General features: G+C 46.3%; 1 protein-coding gene across 1 annotated transcript in view; it reads right to left on the bottom strand.

Annotated features, from left to right (window-relative positions):
- PLAA (phospholipase A2 activating protein) overlaps window positions 1-19,836 on the bottom strand; it is a 40,451-nt gene that overhangs the window by 2,681 nt on the left and 17,934 nt on the right. The window contains exons 8-13 of the mRNA XM_075931461.2: window positions 19,280-19,437; window positions 12,330-12,549; window positions 7,123-7,191; window positions 5,030-5,101; window positions 3,457-3,558; window positions 1,282-1,446 (exon numbers count right to left, since the gene is read on the bottom strand). Coding sequence (XP_075787576.2) covers window positions 1,282-1,446; window positions 3,457-3,558; window positions 5,030-5,101; window positions 7,123-7,191; window positions 12,330-12,549; window positions 19,280-19,437 — 786 coding nt within the window. The remainder of the gene's footprint in view (window positions 1-1,281; window positions 1,447-3,456; window positions 3,559-5,029; window positions 5,102-7,122; window positions 7,192-12,329; window positions 12,550-19,279; window positions 19,438-19,836) is intronic.

Raw genomic sequence — 19,836 nt, 5'->3', positions numbered from 1 at the left:
CCCAGCCAATCAGGGTCTCCTGGACCTTCCACCCAAGGCCCCACCCTTCTGCCTGAGAACACACTTCTTCTGAGGCATCCCGCAACCACTTCTGAAATTCCAGAAGTGCCCCCCCCCTTCAAAAATTATTACCCATCCCTGCTATAGAACCACTTAAACTCAGAAGACATACAAAGGAAAAAGACATTACATAAATCACGGGCAAACATGCAAGAGATTTTCTCCCCTCGTATGCTGTTAGGGTAATCTTTAGTGTTACTTGCAATGCTTCAACAGTTGGTGAAAGATTTCAGGCAGAAATATGACTTAGGTTGGCACAGTTCATTTAACTGTGATGTCAGCTATGGATCTCCATAGTAAATATCCTCAGTCTATCTATTCTGTTCCTTTGTTTCTCATGTAGAAATCTCCCTGTTCTCAAATCTCCTTTCCCTCAGACACTTTCCTGCATCCACACTCTCCTGAACAAGATGTCTAGCTACCTAGACTTCTTAGCACCTTGCTGCCCACTTCCATCTTTCCCTGGACAGTATTTCCATTAATAGATGCTGTTCTTTTCCTTATTAGCAGCAGAACTTTTCAGCTGGACTTGTCCTCCTCCTCACAGGCAGTGGTTTTTATGGCATCCAGGCTCTTTGGAATATAAAAGTACTGATTTCTCACATCTCTCTGTAGGCCATTGTTTGGTTAACTGCTACGTTTCAGAAATATTAGACTTTTTTACATTAGGTAAAACATTCATATTAAAATTTCTTAAATGTGTTTTGTTTAAAATTAGTTTTCTACATAAAACTGCAGCTTGATATATGGTTAATTTTAAATTCAGTTTCTTCTGAGTGTACTAAACACTGTGCACTCAATGACTCCCACAGGCTATAAATCTCAACCTGCCTACAGAGCCACATTTCTCAACTGCAGACAAAATACAATTGCAATACTTCAAAACTCAAATACTGGTACACCTAACACTTTCATTTGGGCCACTATTTCAGCTTAGTCCAATGAGCTCCTGAGAAGCTGCATTCCATGCAGCTTTGGAGGTTTACAGAATAGCTTTTGAACATCTTGGTTTAAGAAATGGCAGAATGATATGCTTTTATAAGTGAAATAACTATGAAGAAAGTAAGGCACTACAATGCCAAATCAATTACTTCCCTTTCTCAACTTAAGTTATGGATGATAGGGGAAAAAGATAAATTGTTGAGGTACAACTCAAAGGAAGAGATAAAAAAAGCTTCCCAAATATCTCCTGCCCATTCATATAATGTGTTTATTTCATACCTTCTGGCCAGTTAATTGCTTTCCACAAAGTTAGAAGTTGTTGTGCTGTAGGTGTTTCTACAGTGGTATTACAGGTTATGAAGAGTATCTTCTCTAGGATTATAAAATCATCCTCAGTTAGCTTTTGCTCTTCAGGTGCATCTCCATTAAGTTCCTTTAGTTTACCTGTGCAACCAAAAAAAAAGTACCAGTAGATTTTCATCACCTAAAATACTTAAAGATATTTTCTGCTACGGGTGTTATGGTAAAAGAGTGTCTGACCTAAAGATTTATGCCCAAAATAAAAACAGCTCTTTAGGGTAAGAATCTGCTTACAATATGTTTTTTAGTGAATTAGAACTAGCTATGCTTACTCTTTTAATTTAGTAACTTATTTTGATATGCTTGTTTTCACTTGTAACCACTTAAATCCTACTTAACACAAAACATTTACTTATTTACACTGTTACCTGAGAGGAGAGGGGGAGGGACAGCCAGTGTGCTTCTCTCTCTCTCTTTCATTCATAAAGAGAGTGAACATCCTCATGAGCTTTCCCTGTGCAAAACTTTTACATAGAGAAAGACGGATTTATTTGGTGTTTTGATCCCTTCTGCGAGTTAGTTTCCTGGGTGCTGTGCTCTAGAAATGCATCCTTCCAGAACTGAAGTGGCTCAGTGTCTGCATTGCTCTTCAGAGGTGGGAAACCTCAACTCTGTTCCCTGACTCAGGAAGATAAGAGGATCTGGCCCAGCAGGACAGGGTGATGGGGAGCTTCAGAGCGCAAAAAGAATGCGCTGTCAGTGGAATGATCAGCACATAGGGGAACAATCCCAAAATGTCTTCTATGGCTGTACCCCATCACAATTTACATAGCTGTATTCTTCCCCCTTCCCCCTTACCTTTTGATTATCAGGGTAGCTTAGGTATGGGAAGGCTGGATAATTCAAAATTAAACTGAGTCAAGACATACTCTGAAATTACTGAAATCTTAATAAGCATACTTACTTGTTAAGTGCCATGACACATGTACCTTGTGATTCAAAAAGTCTTTGAAACGAGTTTCAACAACGCTAATTTAAAGGGCAAAGTATTTATAATGTATTCCAAAATTTTACAACTTGCCACAAAGTTGATCCAGGGTAAGGTCAGGCACATATGCCTTCCACAAATTCCAGTTCTATAGAAAGGCACAAGAGTAACACTTCAAATACTGCTACCCTCTGTCCAATTTGTACCGGATAACCAACAGAAGTCCTAGAAGGACTGGCTCAGCATCTATCTTGAAAAAAAACCCTAAATTATATTTGTAGCTGGAAGCTCTAGCCCCCAAGTTCCACTAACTTACCATTTGAACATTTCACTCACATAGGGCTAGTAGGAAAAACTTTACTTGGCGACATCAATGTTTGCAGATCTATGCTTTCATTTAAAAAAAATTCTAGCCCCGTTGTTTGCAAATTTCAGTTTGCACAGCTACTGGAAATCCTATAGTTAGCAATTAAGCCAGTAAAAATTAGCCAATTTTGTTCTCCATCATACAGGGAGAATTTAGGGGTAACAGCAAAGGCAGGACTAAAGCTATTTACTGATGAAAACTTCCCACAAATAAAGGCATGTGAATAGCAGAGACCACCACTATCCTCAAGCAACCAGCAGCTTAGAGAATTACAGAATGTTTTCTCTATTCTCTAGCAACAGACTGGGCTTGGAGTGATCATATATTTTCATAAGTTCTTTATGATCATATGAAGCTACTTAAGCCCCCCTGTCCGGACTCCTGCACCCCAATCCCCTGCCATGAGCCCCTCCTTAACCCAAACTCTGACATCTGCAACCTCCCCCACACACACCCTCAGCCCCCTGCCCTGAGCTCCTATATCCCCAAGCCCTTGCCTTGACTTCTATACCCCCACTCCTGAAGGATCTGAGCAACAACAGGTATGTCTTCTAGTTTTATATAAAGAAAAATTAATTCATTTTGAAATAGTCTGCACTACCAATCCCCAACGACTTGGATTGTGAAAAATACCCTTCTATATTGTAAATCTCCCTGGAGTTGGGATTGAAAAATATAATTTGTGCAGGACTAGATGGTTGGAGAGACGATAAAACTAATGTAGCTTCTTGGACGCATTGAGGGTGTGGTTAACTACATTTTCCAAAATTAGGTTCAGGAATTAAAACAAACAACTCACCCAATATTTGCGAGGGGTTAGCCTGGTCAAAAGTGACAGCTTCCTTCTTTGGAAAATAAATATTTTCAGCTTTAGCATTGTTTGATTGATAAGCACTTCTTCCTACACAAGGTAGAGGTATTAGAAATTCAACAGAGAATAGTGTTTGATAACAAATAGTAACTTCCTTTCAGAAAATGAAAATCACTGGCTATATATTTTCTATTCCTGTTGCTCCTGCAATTTGCCACTAATTATACCATTAGTGCTTACAATAGTTGCAAACCCAAAAAGCATAATTACAAATAAGTCATTCATAATTAATTTTTAGAAAATCCTTTCCTACACAGTAGCAAGTACATAACTAAGATTTCAGTACAATCCACACACATATTATTCAGTTCACAATTGTTTCATAGATTTAAAGATTCCAAGGGACTATTGTGACCATCTAGTTCAACTTCCTATGTAAGAAAAGTCACAGACCTTCCCCAAAATAATATTAGAATTGAAGATGTTTTTTCTGGAGAGCAGATATCACATGTGAGACAAGTATGGCCATTACAAATTTTAATCCACAAAAAAACCTTTATCTTCATTGTGTCATTTTCACAATAAATATGCAAATGATTAGGCGGTCTGCATGTATCAGTGGCTATTAGGGATATTAAAATGTGTGTATTTGTGTAACTGCTGAATTTTTCAGTGATTACACAGTGTACACGTCGGAGGGGGAGGGGAGAGAGGGGAAAAGCTGAGTCAGTGCCAGCTCCCTGCCAGCAACGCTCCCTCTTCCCCCAATGGCTCAATATCAGAGGCAGCAGTGCAGGGCCAGGCACGCCTATGAGCACTACCTCCCACCTGCCTGCCCACCCACCCCGCCCTGCGCTGCTGCTTCTGTGGGAGGCGGCAGTACAGGGGGAAGAGAGAAGAGGGTGCAGGCAGCTCAGTGAGTCTACTTAAAAACCAGTTCCCCATGTGCACCAGCACCTATCTCCACCTCTCCCCTCGCTATCTCTGCTATGGAAGCAGTGCAGGGGAGAGGGGAGAGACTGCATGTAACCAAGAATATTAACCAATGAGCCCAGGCTCATCGGTTAACCATGTACTCAGGTACACATTAAAATTTCTAGTGGCTATCCTTAAACACCTACATTATATGGAATGAAAGTTTGTCTCTCCAAAGAAATCTCTCAATTTCCTCTACTTTAGCAATGAATTATCAGATTTTATCTATTATCTTTGATTTGCTAAAATTATATTAGCAGAATTCACTTAGCTATTTAAATTGGGCTATACTCATTTCTCTGGCTTGAACCACCGATACCATTTGTCTGAGCTGAAAACTATTTAACATACCATTAGAATCAAAGGAATGTGAGGTTAAGGGACAGATTAACACTACATATTTTTATATTTTACTGTACAATTCCCACCAGAGCACAGCCAGTGAACAGGAAACTTTCTTTTACTACAGCTTTGAAAATAATTGAACTTAACATAAAAATCTCATCACAATTAGACTCTTCCAGAATTAAAACAGAAACTGAAAAGAAAGATTAATTAATGTTTATTTGTGAGATGAAGCCCTTACCAGTAAATGGATCAATTCCACTTAAAGGAGCTACCACATTTGATGCAGAACCAGGGACATAGCGACCAGCGCCTAAAACACAACAATTGAGGGATTGAATTAATTTGTACTGCAGCAAATCAAGTAAAAAGATAACTAGGGTTTTTTGGTATTGATGAAAGTGTATCACAACAATCACAATATCTATATAGCCCTCAAAGTTAAAATGTTATTTTTAAATGAGACAATTTTTCCTCAGCATTACACCCAGTCTGAGGGTTATGCTACACCAGGGGTCAGCAACCTTTCAGAAGTGGCATGCCAAGGTTTAAGTTATTCACAAATCAGTGTGTGATGGCAAAACGAGGAGCAGGGTAGGGGCAGGCTGGGTATGGTTACCATTTTCTCAGAACCAGCTGCAACTAGGGAGAACAGTTTATTTTAAATGATTTAACAGATTAAGCATTTTAACTCTCTCATGTTAATTTATCAAATTTCATTTTAAATAAAGTAAAATATGTCCAACACAAAAGATTTCAAATGTTTATTTATGGCATGGGTGGGGAACTTTTTATGGGTGAGGGTCAATGACCCACAGAAAAAAAATAAAATCAGTTGGGGACCACACAAGTGAAAAGCAAAAAAACTTCAAAAAATCCCAACCCTCACTTGTGTGGCCCCAATTGAGACACCTCACCCCTCTGGTGCTCTAGCCTCACAGAGTGAGGGGAAGGGACAGAGGACTGCGGTTCAGGATTTTCCATAGGCCAGATTTACTTTTCTGGGGTGCCAGGGTTAATGGATTTTATGGACCCTTTAGGCTCTGGGGAAGGGACAAAAATGAGGGGGTCAGTGTGTGAGAAAGGGCTGCCAGCATGCAGGATAGTGAGGCGGTGCAGGATCTGGGAAGGAGGTGGTGTACAGAAAAGGGAGAAGTTATGAGGTCTGGGTGGGAAGTAGGGTGCAGAAGCAGGGTGTCTGGGCCAGTTGGAGGGAGCAGGAGCAAAGAAGGGTGCAGTGGGTGGCCAGGAAAGAGGGTGCAGGAGCAATAATGGATGCAGGAGTAGCGTGGGGGTACGTTTGTCTGGCCAGACCAGAGGGGGAGGGTGTAGGAACAGGATGGGGGTAGGGTGTCTGGCCAAAAGGGAAAATGCAGGAACAAGGGAGGGTGTCAGAGCAAGCTGAGAGTGCGGGGTCTTGGTGGGAGGGAGGAAAGTGAGGGGGATTTGGGTGTTGGGGTCTGGGCACGAGAGGGGACACTTACCTGCCTTCGTATACCCTTGCAGCAACTGCCGGGGCAATGGCACCTCCAGGCTCTGGGGCTGGCCCCTGACCACGTGGGGTCATCTGAGGCACTGCTGAGGAGCCTCATCCCCAGCGCTGCCTCCTCCCACCACAGCCTATCCTGCTACAAGGAGGGGAGAGGGCTCTCCAGTGGTTGCATGGGGGAGGAGAACTGGGGCTGAACTACCTCCCACGTGCCGCTGAAAATCTGTTCACATGCCATAAGTGTCATAGATTGCTGACCCTTGTGCTACACTATGATACGCTGGCTATGTCCCATTTCTTCTAGAACAAAACAAGTTAAAAAATACAAGCCAAACTAACCTCTCTCAAGTGCCAAGCGATTGTCTTATTCCCTCACCAACAGTTGTGGTCACAATCCTGCTAATTTGAGTGTTACTCTTACATTTAAGAGTTTTTGTTCAAATAAAACAATAGTAAGAATAGACTATCTTGTTAAATTTCATTGAAAAAAAACTTATCCTTTCTCCAGCTAAGTGGCTTAGCAAAAAAGTTTAGCAAGTATGAGGGTTAATCACATTGTTTCCTCTGCAACTGGAATGGAAATACACTGTAGAGGACAAGCTCACTGTTTGAGAGATGGAGAAGGGAACTTCATCACTTCTCTCAGTGGATTATCAAAGCAAAGGATTCAGTCTGGTCATTCTGAGTCAAGACAAGTCAATCTGATCAACACTGTGGTCCCCAAAATGAAGAGATGGGTGGAAATTTAGTGCTCTCTGTTGGCTACTGTTTGGGCTAGAAAATGATAAAACCCACCTTTTGATGCCTGTCAGAGGAATCGCACCAAAAATTAAGTTACGTAATACCTGTAAATGGATCTGGTGCAAGTACAGCATTAGACTCAGATGAAGAGCCAGGAACGTAACGACCACTGCCTATGAAGTAGTAAGAAAACAAAAGTCAGTTTATTCTCTTATGTTGAAACCTATTAGTCTGTCCACTGGTCACTCTTCAAATAGCAAAAGTGGTTCAAAATAAAGCTGACTGCAGTATGTGCCTTAATAACCTTTAACTGGAGGGAGATAAAACATGTCTGCCAGGATGGTTCTGTTTTTGTTTCTGATGAACTCAGAAAAATCTATATTTATACTCACCCAAATGTGCACACACGCACACTTTCTAGTCACCTAGCCAAGCCAGCTGAGCACCTAGGGCAGTGATCTCCAACCTTTTTACACCCAAGATCACTTTTAAAATGTCAGGACAAGCCAAGATCTACTCCATCCCTTCCCCAAGACCCCACCCCTTCCTTAAGACCCAGCCCTCTTTGTTCCCCTTTGCTCCTTCACTTGCTATCCCCGGCCCTTATTCACTCTCAGGGTACAGCTACACTGCTGTTTTTATTCAATCCTTCTGTTGGAAGAATTTTGTCCCCACATTTCGCCGGTCTAGACTGGGCCAAATGTCGGAAAACCTCCTTCTTTTGGAAGCCCCCTCATTCCTTGTGGAACAAGGAATACAGGGGCTGCCAAAAGAGCGTGTTTGCCAGAAATACTCCTTCAGTCAAGCCTCACTGTGTTCAGACAGGAGGTGCAGGATCTGGGATGGGAATGAGGGATTTAGGTGTGGGAAGGGGTGAGGTGCAAGCTCTGGGAGGGAATGTGGATGCAGGAGGATGTGGAGAAGGAGATGCTGGCTCAGAGAGGGGGGTCCAGGCTGGGGAGTGTTGGGCTCAGGTGGAGGGTGGGGGTGCTGAGCACACCACAGGCTTGTGGATGTGAGGGTGCAGGAGTTTGGGTTGGGTTGTGTGAGGGGCTCAGGGCAGGGAGGTGGGGAGTATGATGGGCTCAGGACACAGATTTGCAGTGTATGAATGGTGCAAGTCTGTTGTGGCAGAAGACTGAGGATGTGGTGCAGGAGTTTGGGGATGTGAGAGGCTCAAGACAAGGGGTTCCACTATATGGTAGGTTCAGATTTGGGGTCCGGGTGGGGGGGGTACAGGAATGTTGTGACTGGATGAGGGCTTGGCCCCAATTGGGGGCTTGTTGGCCAGGCTTCATTTTTAAATAAAATATTACTTCAAGCACAAAAGATTTCAGCATTGTCTTTATGAGAGGGGAGGAGAACATGTTTTGAGTCAGGGGATCGCTGACCCACAGAAAAGTCCGTCTGGGCCACACAAATGAGATACAAAAACACAACCCCTCAAGCCTCACTAATGTGGCCCCAACTGTGCTGGGGCATGGGACAGAGTTCTTGTGGGTGCTGGGGCAGACAGGGTGCCAATGGGTGCCGGGGCAGCGGTCTGGGGCAGAGGACAGGATGCTGGGGCAGGGTACTTGTGGGGGTCTGGGCGGGGAGAGGGGACAAGGACTGGTATCTGGGGATCCTGCAGCTGCACGCCAAGGCCCAGGAAATGCGTGGGCTGCTCCCCCGTCCCTCAAACAGCTGCGTGGTAACTTAAACGCTGGTTCATCATGTGCCTGCTGCCTTTCCGCATGGGGCGGAGGGGAGGAGTCCCAGACCGCGCCAGCCTCAACTGCTTGGGCAGCGCATGCTTTGCTCCTCCACTCCCCATGGCAGCATGCACTGCCGGAGCAGGTGGAGCTGGCACAGTCCTGGACCCCCACCCCCTTCCCAGGGCACAGGAAGTCAGCAGGGGAACAAAGCCCCCAGCATGCAACAGTCCAGCATTTTAGGTACCGCGCCAGTTGTTGGGTGAAGAATGCAGTGGGGGGAGAGGAAGAGCAGTCCACACACTTCCAGGACCTGGTTCAGAACTCCCCACCCCCTGGAAACCCACGCTACCTCCATTGTCCTTGGAGGTAGCATCATCACGACGTTCATCTTGAAGGTGAGGGGCAGTGAGGGGGGCCCCCCGAAAGCCTAGCAATCGACTTGTCGGGCCCCCAGGATCGATCAGTTGATCGCAATCGACGGGTTGGTGACCACAGACCTAGGTTTCCCGCCTACCCACCCCCACTTAAAAGTAGTATATATTCCTACATGTTTGTTGCGATCCTCAGACTTCTAGCAACCTGCCAAATCAACCATCTATGTTGCAAAATTAAGGCACTCTTGGGTTAAAATGATTCAATGTAGACTGAGATTTACATTGCAAATCTGGTACCTCCAAAAAGGAAGATACATTTAAATCTTGCATGCAAAATAATGTCTGTTCACTGAGCTTCGACTATCTTCAAGAAGTCACTGACACACATTTGAAATAAGACAAAGATTAAAATTTTATTTTCAAAATAATAATTTTAAAAAAGTTTTCTTGCAACTACCACCTTATTTAAAAAAAATAATTAAAAAAAGGAGTTTGCTTTCCACTTTCCAAATACACACAATTTACTTTTTGTTCTTTAATCGGATTGGACGATGCAAATACAGTAAAACTCCATTGGTCCGGCATCTGATGGTCCGGCACTCCTGATGGTCCGGCACCATCTGGAACCCAGAAGTGCTCTGGGCAGCCGGACCATTGGAGCTGCTCTGCCCCCAACTTCCCCGATTCAGCCGCTGCTAAAATTGACCAGCAGCTGAATCGGGGAAGCTGGGGGCAGAGCCGCTGGAGTGCCGCTGGGTAGGTCCCATAGCGCTGCCCCTCGGGGCTGTGGGACCAACCTGGCAGCACCCAAGCTGTCCCCAATTCAGCTGCTGCTGAAACTGACCAGCGGCTGACTCCAGGAAGCCCGGGGCAGAGCAGCTCTGCCTCAGGTGTCCTGGAGTCAGCCGCTCGTCAGTATCAGCACCAGCTGACTTGGGGACACCTGGAACAGAGCAGCTAGGGTGCTGCTGGATTGGTCCCCGCAGCGCCGAGGAGCAGTGCTACTGGACCAACCCCGCAGCGCCCCAGTTGCTCTGTCCCAGGCGTCCCGATTCAGCTGCTGTTGAAACTGACCAACGGCTGACTCCAGGAAGCCCGGGGAAGAGCAGCTGGTGCTGCTGGGGTGCTGCCAGGTTGGTCTCACACTGCCAAGGGTCGGCCCTACCGGACCAACCTGGCAGCACTCCAGCTGCTCTGCTGCAGGCGTCCCTGATTCAGCCGCTGCTGTAACTGACCAGCAGCGGCTGAATCAGGAACTCCTGGGGCAGAGCCGGACTATCGGAAGGGAGGGCTATGATGGGTCTGTGGTGGCATTCCCCCCACCCCACCCCCGTCATAGATCCCCCCCCCTTCTAATAGTCCGGCATATCGGATAATCCGGCACCCCCTGGGTCCTAAAGGTGCCGGATTATCAGAAGTTTACTGTACTAGTCTATCCAATTTGGTAATGCACCTTGTTCATTACCACCTGAGCACTTTCCAGATTGTACAAAGACAAACTGGGTGAAGTAATGTCTTTTATTAGACTAATTTCTGTTGGTGACAGATAGTTAGAGCAGAGGTGGCTGAACTTTTTGGCCTGTGATTCACATCAAGATTAAAAAAAACTGTATCGAGGTCTAGGTAGAGGGCTACCTCCTATCCAACCCTCCCTTCCCACTCCTCACTTCCAGAGTATTCTCGGAGCTGTGTGGCCATGCAGTTGGCTAATAAACCAGGGCTGCAGTGCACAAAGCTACCATGGCTCGGGGAGAGACCCCTCTCTGCTGGCAGCTCCCTGCTGGGGCCAGAGGAATGTGCCTTTGTCCCAGCAGTAGCTAGGATTACCATGTAGCTTCAGAAACAATACTGGACACACTTGATGGGGGATGGGGGGAGAACGGACTTGCCAGGATGGGAGCAGGGTTGGCGGGGGGATGGGAAGCAGGGCTGGTTCGGGGGGGAGGGGGGAATGTCGGGGGGAAGTGGGGCTGGCCGGGGGAGATCAGGAGGAGGAGAACCGGCTGGCAGGAAGCAGGGCTGGCCGGGAGGGGGAAGAGAATAGGCTGGTGGGGAGCGGGACTGACCCAGGCACATGTAGATCCCAGGGCGCTGCCTGTCCCGCACACTGTCCCAGCGAAGCATGAGCGAGTCCGGCTACGGCTCCACAATGTGCTTGAACAGCGCTCAGGAGCACGGACAGGGCTTCTCCTCCGCCCCCCCCCCACCCCCCCACTCCTACGTCAGACACAACCAGAGGCTCCCAGCACTGATCGTGTCCCACCTCCCAGCCACTCCCCCCAGGCTTCCGTCAGGCACCCAGCTGGAAAACCGGAAAATACCGGACACTGCACATGTCCAGTATTTTCTGATTTTTTTTTTAAACCAGTCAGAGGGTCCAAAAAACAGACTGTCCGGCTGAATACCAGACAGCTGGCAACCCTAGCTGTAGCAGCCCTGCAGGGTTTGGAGTAGAGTCACACTCCTCTGGTCCCTGCAGGAAGGTGCCACAGAAGGGGAAGAGACCTGTTTCTCTGGTCATAGCAGCAGGACAGGATTAAAAAAGGGGCTTCAGGAGTTGCAGGCTGGGGCCAGTCCTTGCTGGTGGGATGGGGAGGCAGCTCCACATGTTCCACCTCCCCCACCTCTAGAATCGCATCACTGGAAAGCTTTGACCTCCACCACCAGGACCCTACCACCTCATCTAACTCCCTCCGCCCCCAACCTCTTTGCTCCTCACCGTACCACCTAGTCAGAGCTGCAACCATGCCACCCAGAGCATTGGGGCTGGCAGCATGGTGAGCGGAGGCTGCAGGACAGGGTGGACGGAGGGAAGGCTGGAAACTTTGGGGCTCGATAGAAGGGTTTATGGATTATAAACAGAAAACTGAAGAGCAAGTTTGACTAATTTTTTGTTGAAGATTCAGTTTAACAAAAATATGTGAACTCAACACAGCAGTTAAACAAATGTAGTGGAAGTTAATTCAAGAACAGATGCTAGAAAAGGCAAATCAGTATCTTACTATGCAAGTTCTGGATATTGAATTTACAGGCTTAATGGGCTAATATTTGCACTGTTATATAGTGTATGCTTTTCCAGCATTCTGCTAAACTGTACATATTTGTACAGATAGAATGATCACAAATGTGTTGTATGCCACAGACAGAAAAGTACACACACCTTATAGTTAAGCACATTAAGATCTCATATGTTAGCTTTCTGAATTAAAAGTGCATACCAGTGATAATTTTTTCCTTTACCTGTAAAGGGATCTGACAATTCAGTGCCTGTATTCCCTAGCATTTGTCCTTTGGTGTTGTCTATAATAAACTTGGCCACCTGATCCAGAAACATGGGATTTAGATCATTCTTCTGCAGGAAATTGTATGCAGTCAGCCATGGATCATCATTGATGTTATATGGCAATTTGTAGGAAGGCCCATTTTCATTCACATCAATAGTGAAAACATAATCATATTCCTTCAAGTGAAAATAAAAAAAATGGAAATAAATAAAAAATGCGATCACAACTTTCGATCCACAAATACATCAAACAGTATGGAAAGTGACACTAGACTAAGGTTTCTGGTTTTGATAACTTTGTAAAATATCGTATTCTACCATGTTAGCTGTTAGAATATTTAAACAATTTTAAAAAATACTGGAAACAGTTAAAAGAATATGGGCTAGATGAGGAAATACTATTCTTTTACTGTGAACGGAAGCTATGGTTTCCTGTAGGCTACATCTAAACTACACCCTTCTGTCACCAGAGGAATGTAAATTAAGCAGTTCTAAAGTGCAAATGAAGCGGGGATTTAAATATCCCGTGCTTCATTTGCATAATCATGTCATGGCGCTGTTTCAAACAAGCGCAATTTTGAAACTGAAACCGCAGTTTAGACGCAGTTTTTTCGACAATGGGGTGCCTTTTCGAAAGATCCTGTAATATTTTAAAGAAGCCTCATTGATGGCACAGGAACAAACCATCTCGATGCACAATAAGAAAAGCAAATATGGTAGGCGACCAGCTTTGCTTAGCAGTGAAATCCTTAGCGAGTTAAACACAAAAAGGAAGCTTACAAGAAGTGGAAACTTGGACAGATGACTAGGGAGGAGTATAAACATATTGCTCGAGCATCCAGGGGTGTAATCAGGAAGGGATGTGAAGGGTAACAAGAAAGGTTTCTACAGGCATATTAGAAATAAAAGGGTGGTCAGGGAAGGTGCGGGACCCTTACTGGATGAAGCAAGTAACTTTAGTGACGGATGATGTGGGAAAAGCTGAAGTGCTCGAAGCTTTTTTTTGTCTCAAGGTCAGCTCCCAGACTACTGGACTAGGCAATGCACTATGGGGAGGAGGTGAACAGCCCTTGGTGGAAAAAGAACAGTTTAAGAACCATTTAGAAAACTTGGACATAAAATCCATGGGACCAGAGCTAATGCATTCAAGGATACTGAGGGAGTTGGCAGAGGTCATTGCAGAGCCATTGGCCATTATCTTTAAAAACTCTTGGAGGTCAGGGGAGGTCCCAGCCAATTGGGAAAAAAAGGCAAATGTAGTGTCCATCTTTAAAAAAGGGAAAAAGGACACTCTAGGGAACTACTGACTAGTCAGCCTCACCTCAGTCTCTGGAAAAATCAGAGGGGATCCTCAAGGAATCCATTCTGAAGCACTTGGAAGTGTATGTCTACACTGCAGCGTTTTTCCAGAATAACGGCCGTTATTCCAGAAAAACAATATTTGCGTCCACACTGTTGTTGTGTTCTTTCAACAAGAAGCCAAAAGAACAGAGGGGTTTTTCTGATGGCAGTAAACATCTTTCTATGAGGAAGAAGCCTTTTTCCAAAAAGCTTTTTTTTTTTGGAAAAAGATGTGTGTGGATGCAGAAGAGGGAGTTCTGTCGGAAAAAAAAGAGGCCTCAAGGAAATAACACAGGTGCCCTAGTGGTCACGCCGTCCAAACTAATCAGAACTCTATAGTTCCCGTCTCCAGCCAGCTCTAAAAGCTGCAGGCATCTAGGACAAACCTTGTGTCAGGAAGCCAGCCCTGGGAGTTGCACTTCACTGCACAGCTCCCCCAGTCACACAAACTGGGATCCATGGCGCAACCACAAGACCCTCCTGGCCCTCACAGGGAGCATGATCAGGGCTCCCAAGATCCAGCCAAGGGCCAGAAGAAGCGTGCACCATCATGATTAGGAACTATTTAGAAAAGCTAAACGTACACAAATCCATGGGTCCGGACTTAAAGCATCCGAAGGTATTGAGGGAGTTGGCAAATGTCATTTAGGTGCCTTTGGCCATTATCTTTGAAAAATCATGGAGATCAGGAGAGATCCCGGATGATTGGAAAAAGGCAAGTGTAGTGCACATCGTCAAAAAAAAGGGAAGAAGGACGATCCAGGGAACTATAGGCCGATCAGTCTTATCTCGGTTCCTGGAAAAATCATGAAAGGAATCCTTACGGAATCTATTTTGAGGCACTTGAAGGAGAGGAAAGTGATTAGGAATAGTCAGCATGGATTCACAAAGGGAAAGTCATGCCTGACCAATCTGATTAGCTTCTATGATGAGGTAACTGGCTCTGTGGACATGAGAAAGTCAGTGGATGTGATATATCTTGACTTTAGCAAGGCTTTTCATACGGTCTCCCACAATATTCTTGCCAGCAAGTTAAGGGAATGTGGATTGGATAAATGGACAGTAAGATGGATAGAAAGCTGGCTAGAAGGCTGGGCCCAGTGGGTAGTGATCAATGGCTCAATGTCAGGATGGCGATCGGTTTCTAGCGGAGTGCCCCAACTTTTGGTTCTAGGACTGGTTTTGTTCAATATCTTTATTAATGACCTGGATGAGGGGATGGATTGTACCCTCAGCAAGTTTGCAGATGACACTAAGCTAGGGGGAGAAGTAGACACGCCTGAGGGCAGAGATAAGGTCCAGAGTGACTTAGACAAATTGGAGGATTGGGCCACAAGAAATCTGATTAGGTTCAACAAGGATAAGTGCAGAGTCTTGCACTTGGGACAGAAGAATCCCAAGCATTGTTATAGGCTGGGGACCAGAACAGGCTGAGATCACCTTGGGAATGTTGTGCTCCCCCGCATCAAGGTCTGTTAGTAGGCACCTGAACCGTGCCCTGGAGCCCGAAGAAGCATTGTACCTGGATACAGGCCCTGCTTAGGCAGGCATTGAATTGGTCCCAGCTATGGTCCAGGTGGCCGGTGTACATCTTCATCAGCCACAGCATGAAGGGATAGGCCGTATCGCCCCACGATGCATCTGCACTTTCCCAACCCGAAAATCACGTTGGGGGAAGAATGTGCTAGCCACCAGCTTGTGGCAGAGGCTGGAATTTCTGAAAACTTAGGCGTCATGCACCCTTCCTGACCACCCGATGAAAATATACATGAACTGTCCAGAGTGGTCAACCAGGGCCTGCAGCACCATAAAGAAATAGCCTTACGGATGATGTATTGGGTGGCCCAATAGTGTGGTGCTATGGGAATATGGGTTCCATCTATGGCTCTCCCACAGTTGGGGAAGACATGGGCGGCAAATCCAGCCACGATGGGGTCTAGATCTCCCATCCCCATCTCCTTTTTCCTAGGGTTCCCCCCTTTCCAGTCCCCCTCCCTGCAGGGACTGCAGGCTGAGAGTGCCTTGCCTCCATGAGGAGGGCCTCAAGGGTGGACTTTCCCATGCCAAACTGGTTGCCTACAGACTGGTAACTGTCTGGGGAGGCAAGCTTTCAGATGGCAATGGTGACCCGCTTCTCCAGAGGGATGGCGGGTAGCATCTGGGTGTTCCGTTGATGGAGAGCAGGGGTGAGCCAGGCACACAGCTCCATAAATGTGGTCTTCCTCATCTGGAAGTTTTGGAGCCACTGCTTGTCATCCCACCGCTCCATGACCAGCAGGTCTCACCAGTCAGAACTGGTGTCCAGCCTCCAGAACCTTCTCTCCACTATGAGGTGCAGTTGGAAGGGTCTCACTCCTGCACACAGGATGAAGGTCTCAAAGATGAGCTCAGTGTTGAGCTCCTGCAGGACCATGAAGGCGGTCTGCAGAAACTGCATCATGGCTGTGTGGGGTCATCGCATGCCCCGAGGCAGCTCTGGCTCCATGGCAAGGAGTATGCTGTGGTATCCAAAAGCTGGGCAACCAGAGTACGCACTGCAAAAGCTTTGCTGTCCCTCGGCAAGGCAGGTAAGCAAGCAGCAAAAGCTGAGAAACAGCTGTCCGGGAGGGTCCCTTTAAGCACGTCTCAGCTAGCCTTAGGCAACAGCACCTGGAAGCAATTGCTGACCCAATACCCTGCTTGAACTGGTTTCGGGTGGCCTTAAATGCGAGATATAGTGTCCACACTGGAGGCTCTCTTTCAAAAAAAGCACATAGTTTTTCGTTGTGCTTCTGACATCTGGATGCTCTTTTTCAAAATAAGCTCCGAAAGAAACTTGCAGTCTAGACATAGCCTAAGAAAAGAAAGTGATCAGGAATAGTCAAAATGGACTTACCAAGGGCAAGTCATGCGTGACCAACGTGATTGCCATCTATGACAAGGTACCTGGCTCTGTGGACATGGGGAAGTCAGTGGATATGATATACCTTGACTTGAACAAAGCTTTTCTGTGATCTCCCACATTATTCTTTCCAGAAATTTAAGGAAGTATGCATTAGATAAATGGACTATAAGGTGGATAGAAAGCTGCCTAGGTTATCAGACTCAACAGGTAGTGATCAATGGCTCAATTTCTGGTTGGTGGGACTCTGTGCTTGAAGCTGACCAAGTATCGGTTCTAGGGCCGGTTTTGTTCAACACCTTTATTAATGGCTTGGACTGTACCCTCAGCAAGTTTGTGGATGACACTAAGCTAGGGGGAAAGGTAGATATGTTAGAGAGTAGGGAATAAGGTCCAGAGTGACCTAGACAAATGGGAGGATTGTGCCAAAAGAAATCTGATAAGATTCAACAAGGACAAGTGCAGAGTCCTGCCCTTGGGACAGAAGAATCCCAAGCACTGTTACAGGCTGGGGACTGACTGGCTAAGGAGTAGTTCAGCAGAAAAGGACTTGGGGATTACAGTGGATGCGAAGCTGGACAGGAGTCAACAATGTGCCGTTGTAGCCAAGAAGGCTAATGGTATATTAGGGAGCATTAGAAGGTACATTTCCAGCAGATCTAGAGAAATTATTATTCCCCTTTATTCAGCACTGATGAGAACACACCTAGAGCACTGCATCCAGTTCTCCCCCACCCCACTATAGAAAGGTCCATTGGAGGGGGTCGAATGGAGAGTAACCACAATTATTAGGAGGCTAAAGCACATGACCTATGAGGAGAGGTTTAGGGATTTGGGTTTGTTTAGTCTGTAGAAGAGTGAGGGGGTTTGATAGTAGGCTTTAGCTACATGAAGGGAGGTTCCAAAGAGGATTGAGGGAGGCTGTTCTCAGTAACGACAGATGACAGACGAGGAGCAATGGTCTCAGGTTGCAGTGGGGGAGATGTAGGTTGGATGTTAGCAAAAAGTATTTCACTACGAGGGTGTTGAAGCACTGGAATGGCTTACTAAGGGAAGTGGTAGAACCTAAAAATCTCTAGAGATTGAGTCTTGGCTTGACAAAGCCCTGGATGGGATGATTTAGTTGGGGTTGGTCCTGCTTTGGGGCAGGGGGTTGGACTCGATTACCTCCTGAGGTCTCTTCCAGCCCTAGGATTCTATGAAAATGTGGTGTTGCATGTATGTAGCATGACAAACCAGTGACCATTTTAGACATACATCAGCTCCCAATGAAGTCAACAGAAGTTACAAGTACAGGCAATCTCCGAGTTACGTGGATCCAACTTATGTCGGATCCCTACATACGAACGGGGCTTTTCTCGCCACGGAGGACGTGGTCGGCGGGACCGCCCAGACGCGCCGCGGTCCCGCTGCCCGCGTCCTCCGCGGCGAGAAAAGCTGCTCCGTGTCTCCCTGGTCTACTGGGGGGGCGCCCCAGCAGACCAGACAGACGTGGGCGGCGGGACCGCCGAGATGCGGAGCAAAGCCGCGGAGGACGCGGGCGGCGGGACCACGGCGTGTCTCGGTGGTCCCGCCGCACGCATCTCCCTCGGTGGTCCCGCCGCACGCATCTTCCTGGTCTGCCGGGGGGGGTGGGGGAGCGCAGCTAGTGCGCCCCCTCACCCCCCCCACCCCACACACACACAGCAGACCAGGCTTTTCTTGCCGACGCCTGGGGTAGAGCAGCTGGAGCGCTGCCGGGTTGGTCCCCGCAGCGCCGCACCTCAGCACTGCGGGGACCAACCCGGCAGCACCCCACCTGCTCTGCCTCGGGCTTCCTGTAGTCAGCCGCTGGTCAGTTTCAGCAGCGGCTGACTTGGGGACGCCTGGGGCAGAGCAGATGGGGTGCTGTCGGGTTGGTCCCCGCAGTGCTGAGGTGCGGCGCTGCGGGGACCTACCCAGCAGCGCTCCAGCTGCTCTGTCCCAGGCGTCCAGATTCAGCCGCTGTTGAAACTGATCAGCGGCTGATTCCAGGAAGCCGGGGCAGAGCAGCTCTGCCTCGGGCTTCCTGTAGTCAGCCGCTGGTCAGTTTCAACAGCGGCTGAATCTGGACGCCAGTTCCGACTTACATACAAATTCAACTTAAGAACAAACCTACAGTCCCTATCTTGTACGTAACCTGGGAACTGGCTGTACTGAAAAGCAGGCCATAGGATAATCAAAATCTTATAAAACATTAGCAATAAGCAATAATTAATAATAAACTCAATCTTGAATAAATTAAACCGACTGTCTAGAGTTACACAATTTTTCACATCAGCTAGTTGGCCCCAGGAAATGCGTTTCAGAAATATTACAGTAATATAGTAGGTCAGGACAGAATCTAACATTTCTGCTTCTGAATAAGAGATAGGCCTGAGATTGATAATGAAGCAATGAAAGTACCTAATTAATTAAAAAGTTTACAGGCAACCCTCACCATTTGCGGTGGAAGCATTCTTGGTACTATCCTAAATGGCAAAATTCACAAATACGAGGAGCCACAGTGTCCCCTTCCCTACAGGAGACCGCCCTCCTCTCCCCCATCAATACAGAGAACCATGAATAGCAAATCTGAAAATCACTAAGGCCTCCTGTATTTCATACAAAAAGCCCCACATTATCATTTGAGACATGAATATGATGACTGAAGAACACTTTACATACCTTTCCTTCATATAAAACCCTTCCAGATGTTTGCTGTGTAGCTCCAGATGAGCCAACCACTTCACCAATCTTGATCCATCTCTCTTCACTAACACTCCACTGATAGGCTTCAACATTCCTGTCATCTTTAATTAGTCGTGTCTGTCCCTCTCTTGTTCCTAGAAATAAAAAAATTGCATAGCTAGAGAGAAATAAGGTAGTAAAGCAGCTTCGAATGAGAAATAAAAACCACGACCAAGTAACTAAGCCTATGAATTTGGCTCAGATTTTTGCCTCCTGACTGGAAAAAAAAAATCTTTTTCTGCTTAATCTGGATAGCTTTTATCACTGCATAATTTTATTTCACTAGGTACTATTCTTTTCATATAAGGATCCTCATTTTGAATTAAATACATTAAAGAATAAATGTAATGCAATTAAGACATCAGTTCTATTTCAACATTCATAGTTTGAAAACGTTAAGTTTGTTATGAAGCTATTTTTTTCTTTAAGGAAAACAAAATCATATAATGTAGTCCCTTACTGAATCACAATGCTTAACTACTGCACTATTATAA

This window comes from Pelodiscus sinensis, chromosome 6, assembly GCF_052426305.1.
Source record: "Pelodiscus sinensis isolate ZL-2025 chromosome 6, ASM5242630v1, whole genome shotgun sequence".
In the NCBI taxonomy this organism is placed as follows: domain Eukaryota; kingdom Metazoa; phylum Chordata; order Testudines; family Trionychidae; genus Pelodiscus; species Pelodiscus sinensis.
This window is presented reverse-complemented; position numbering and strand designations above follow the sequence as displayed.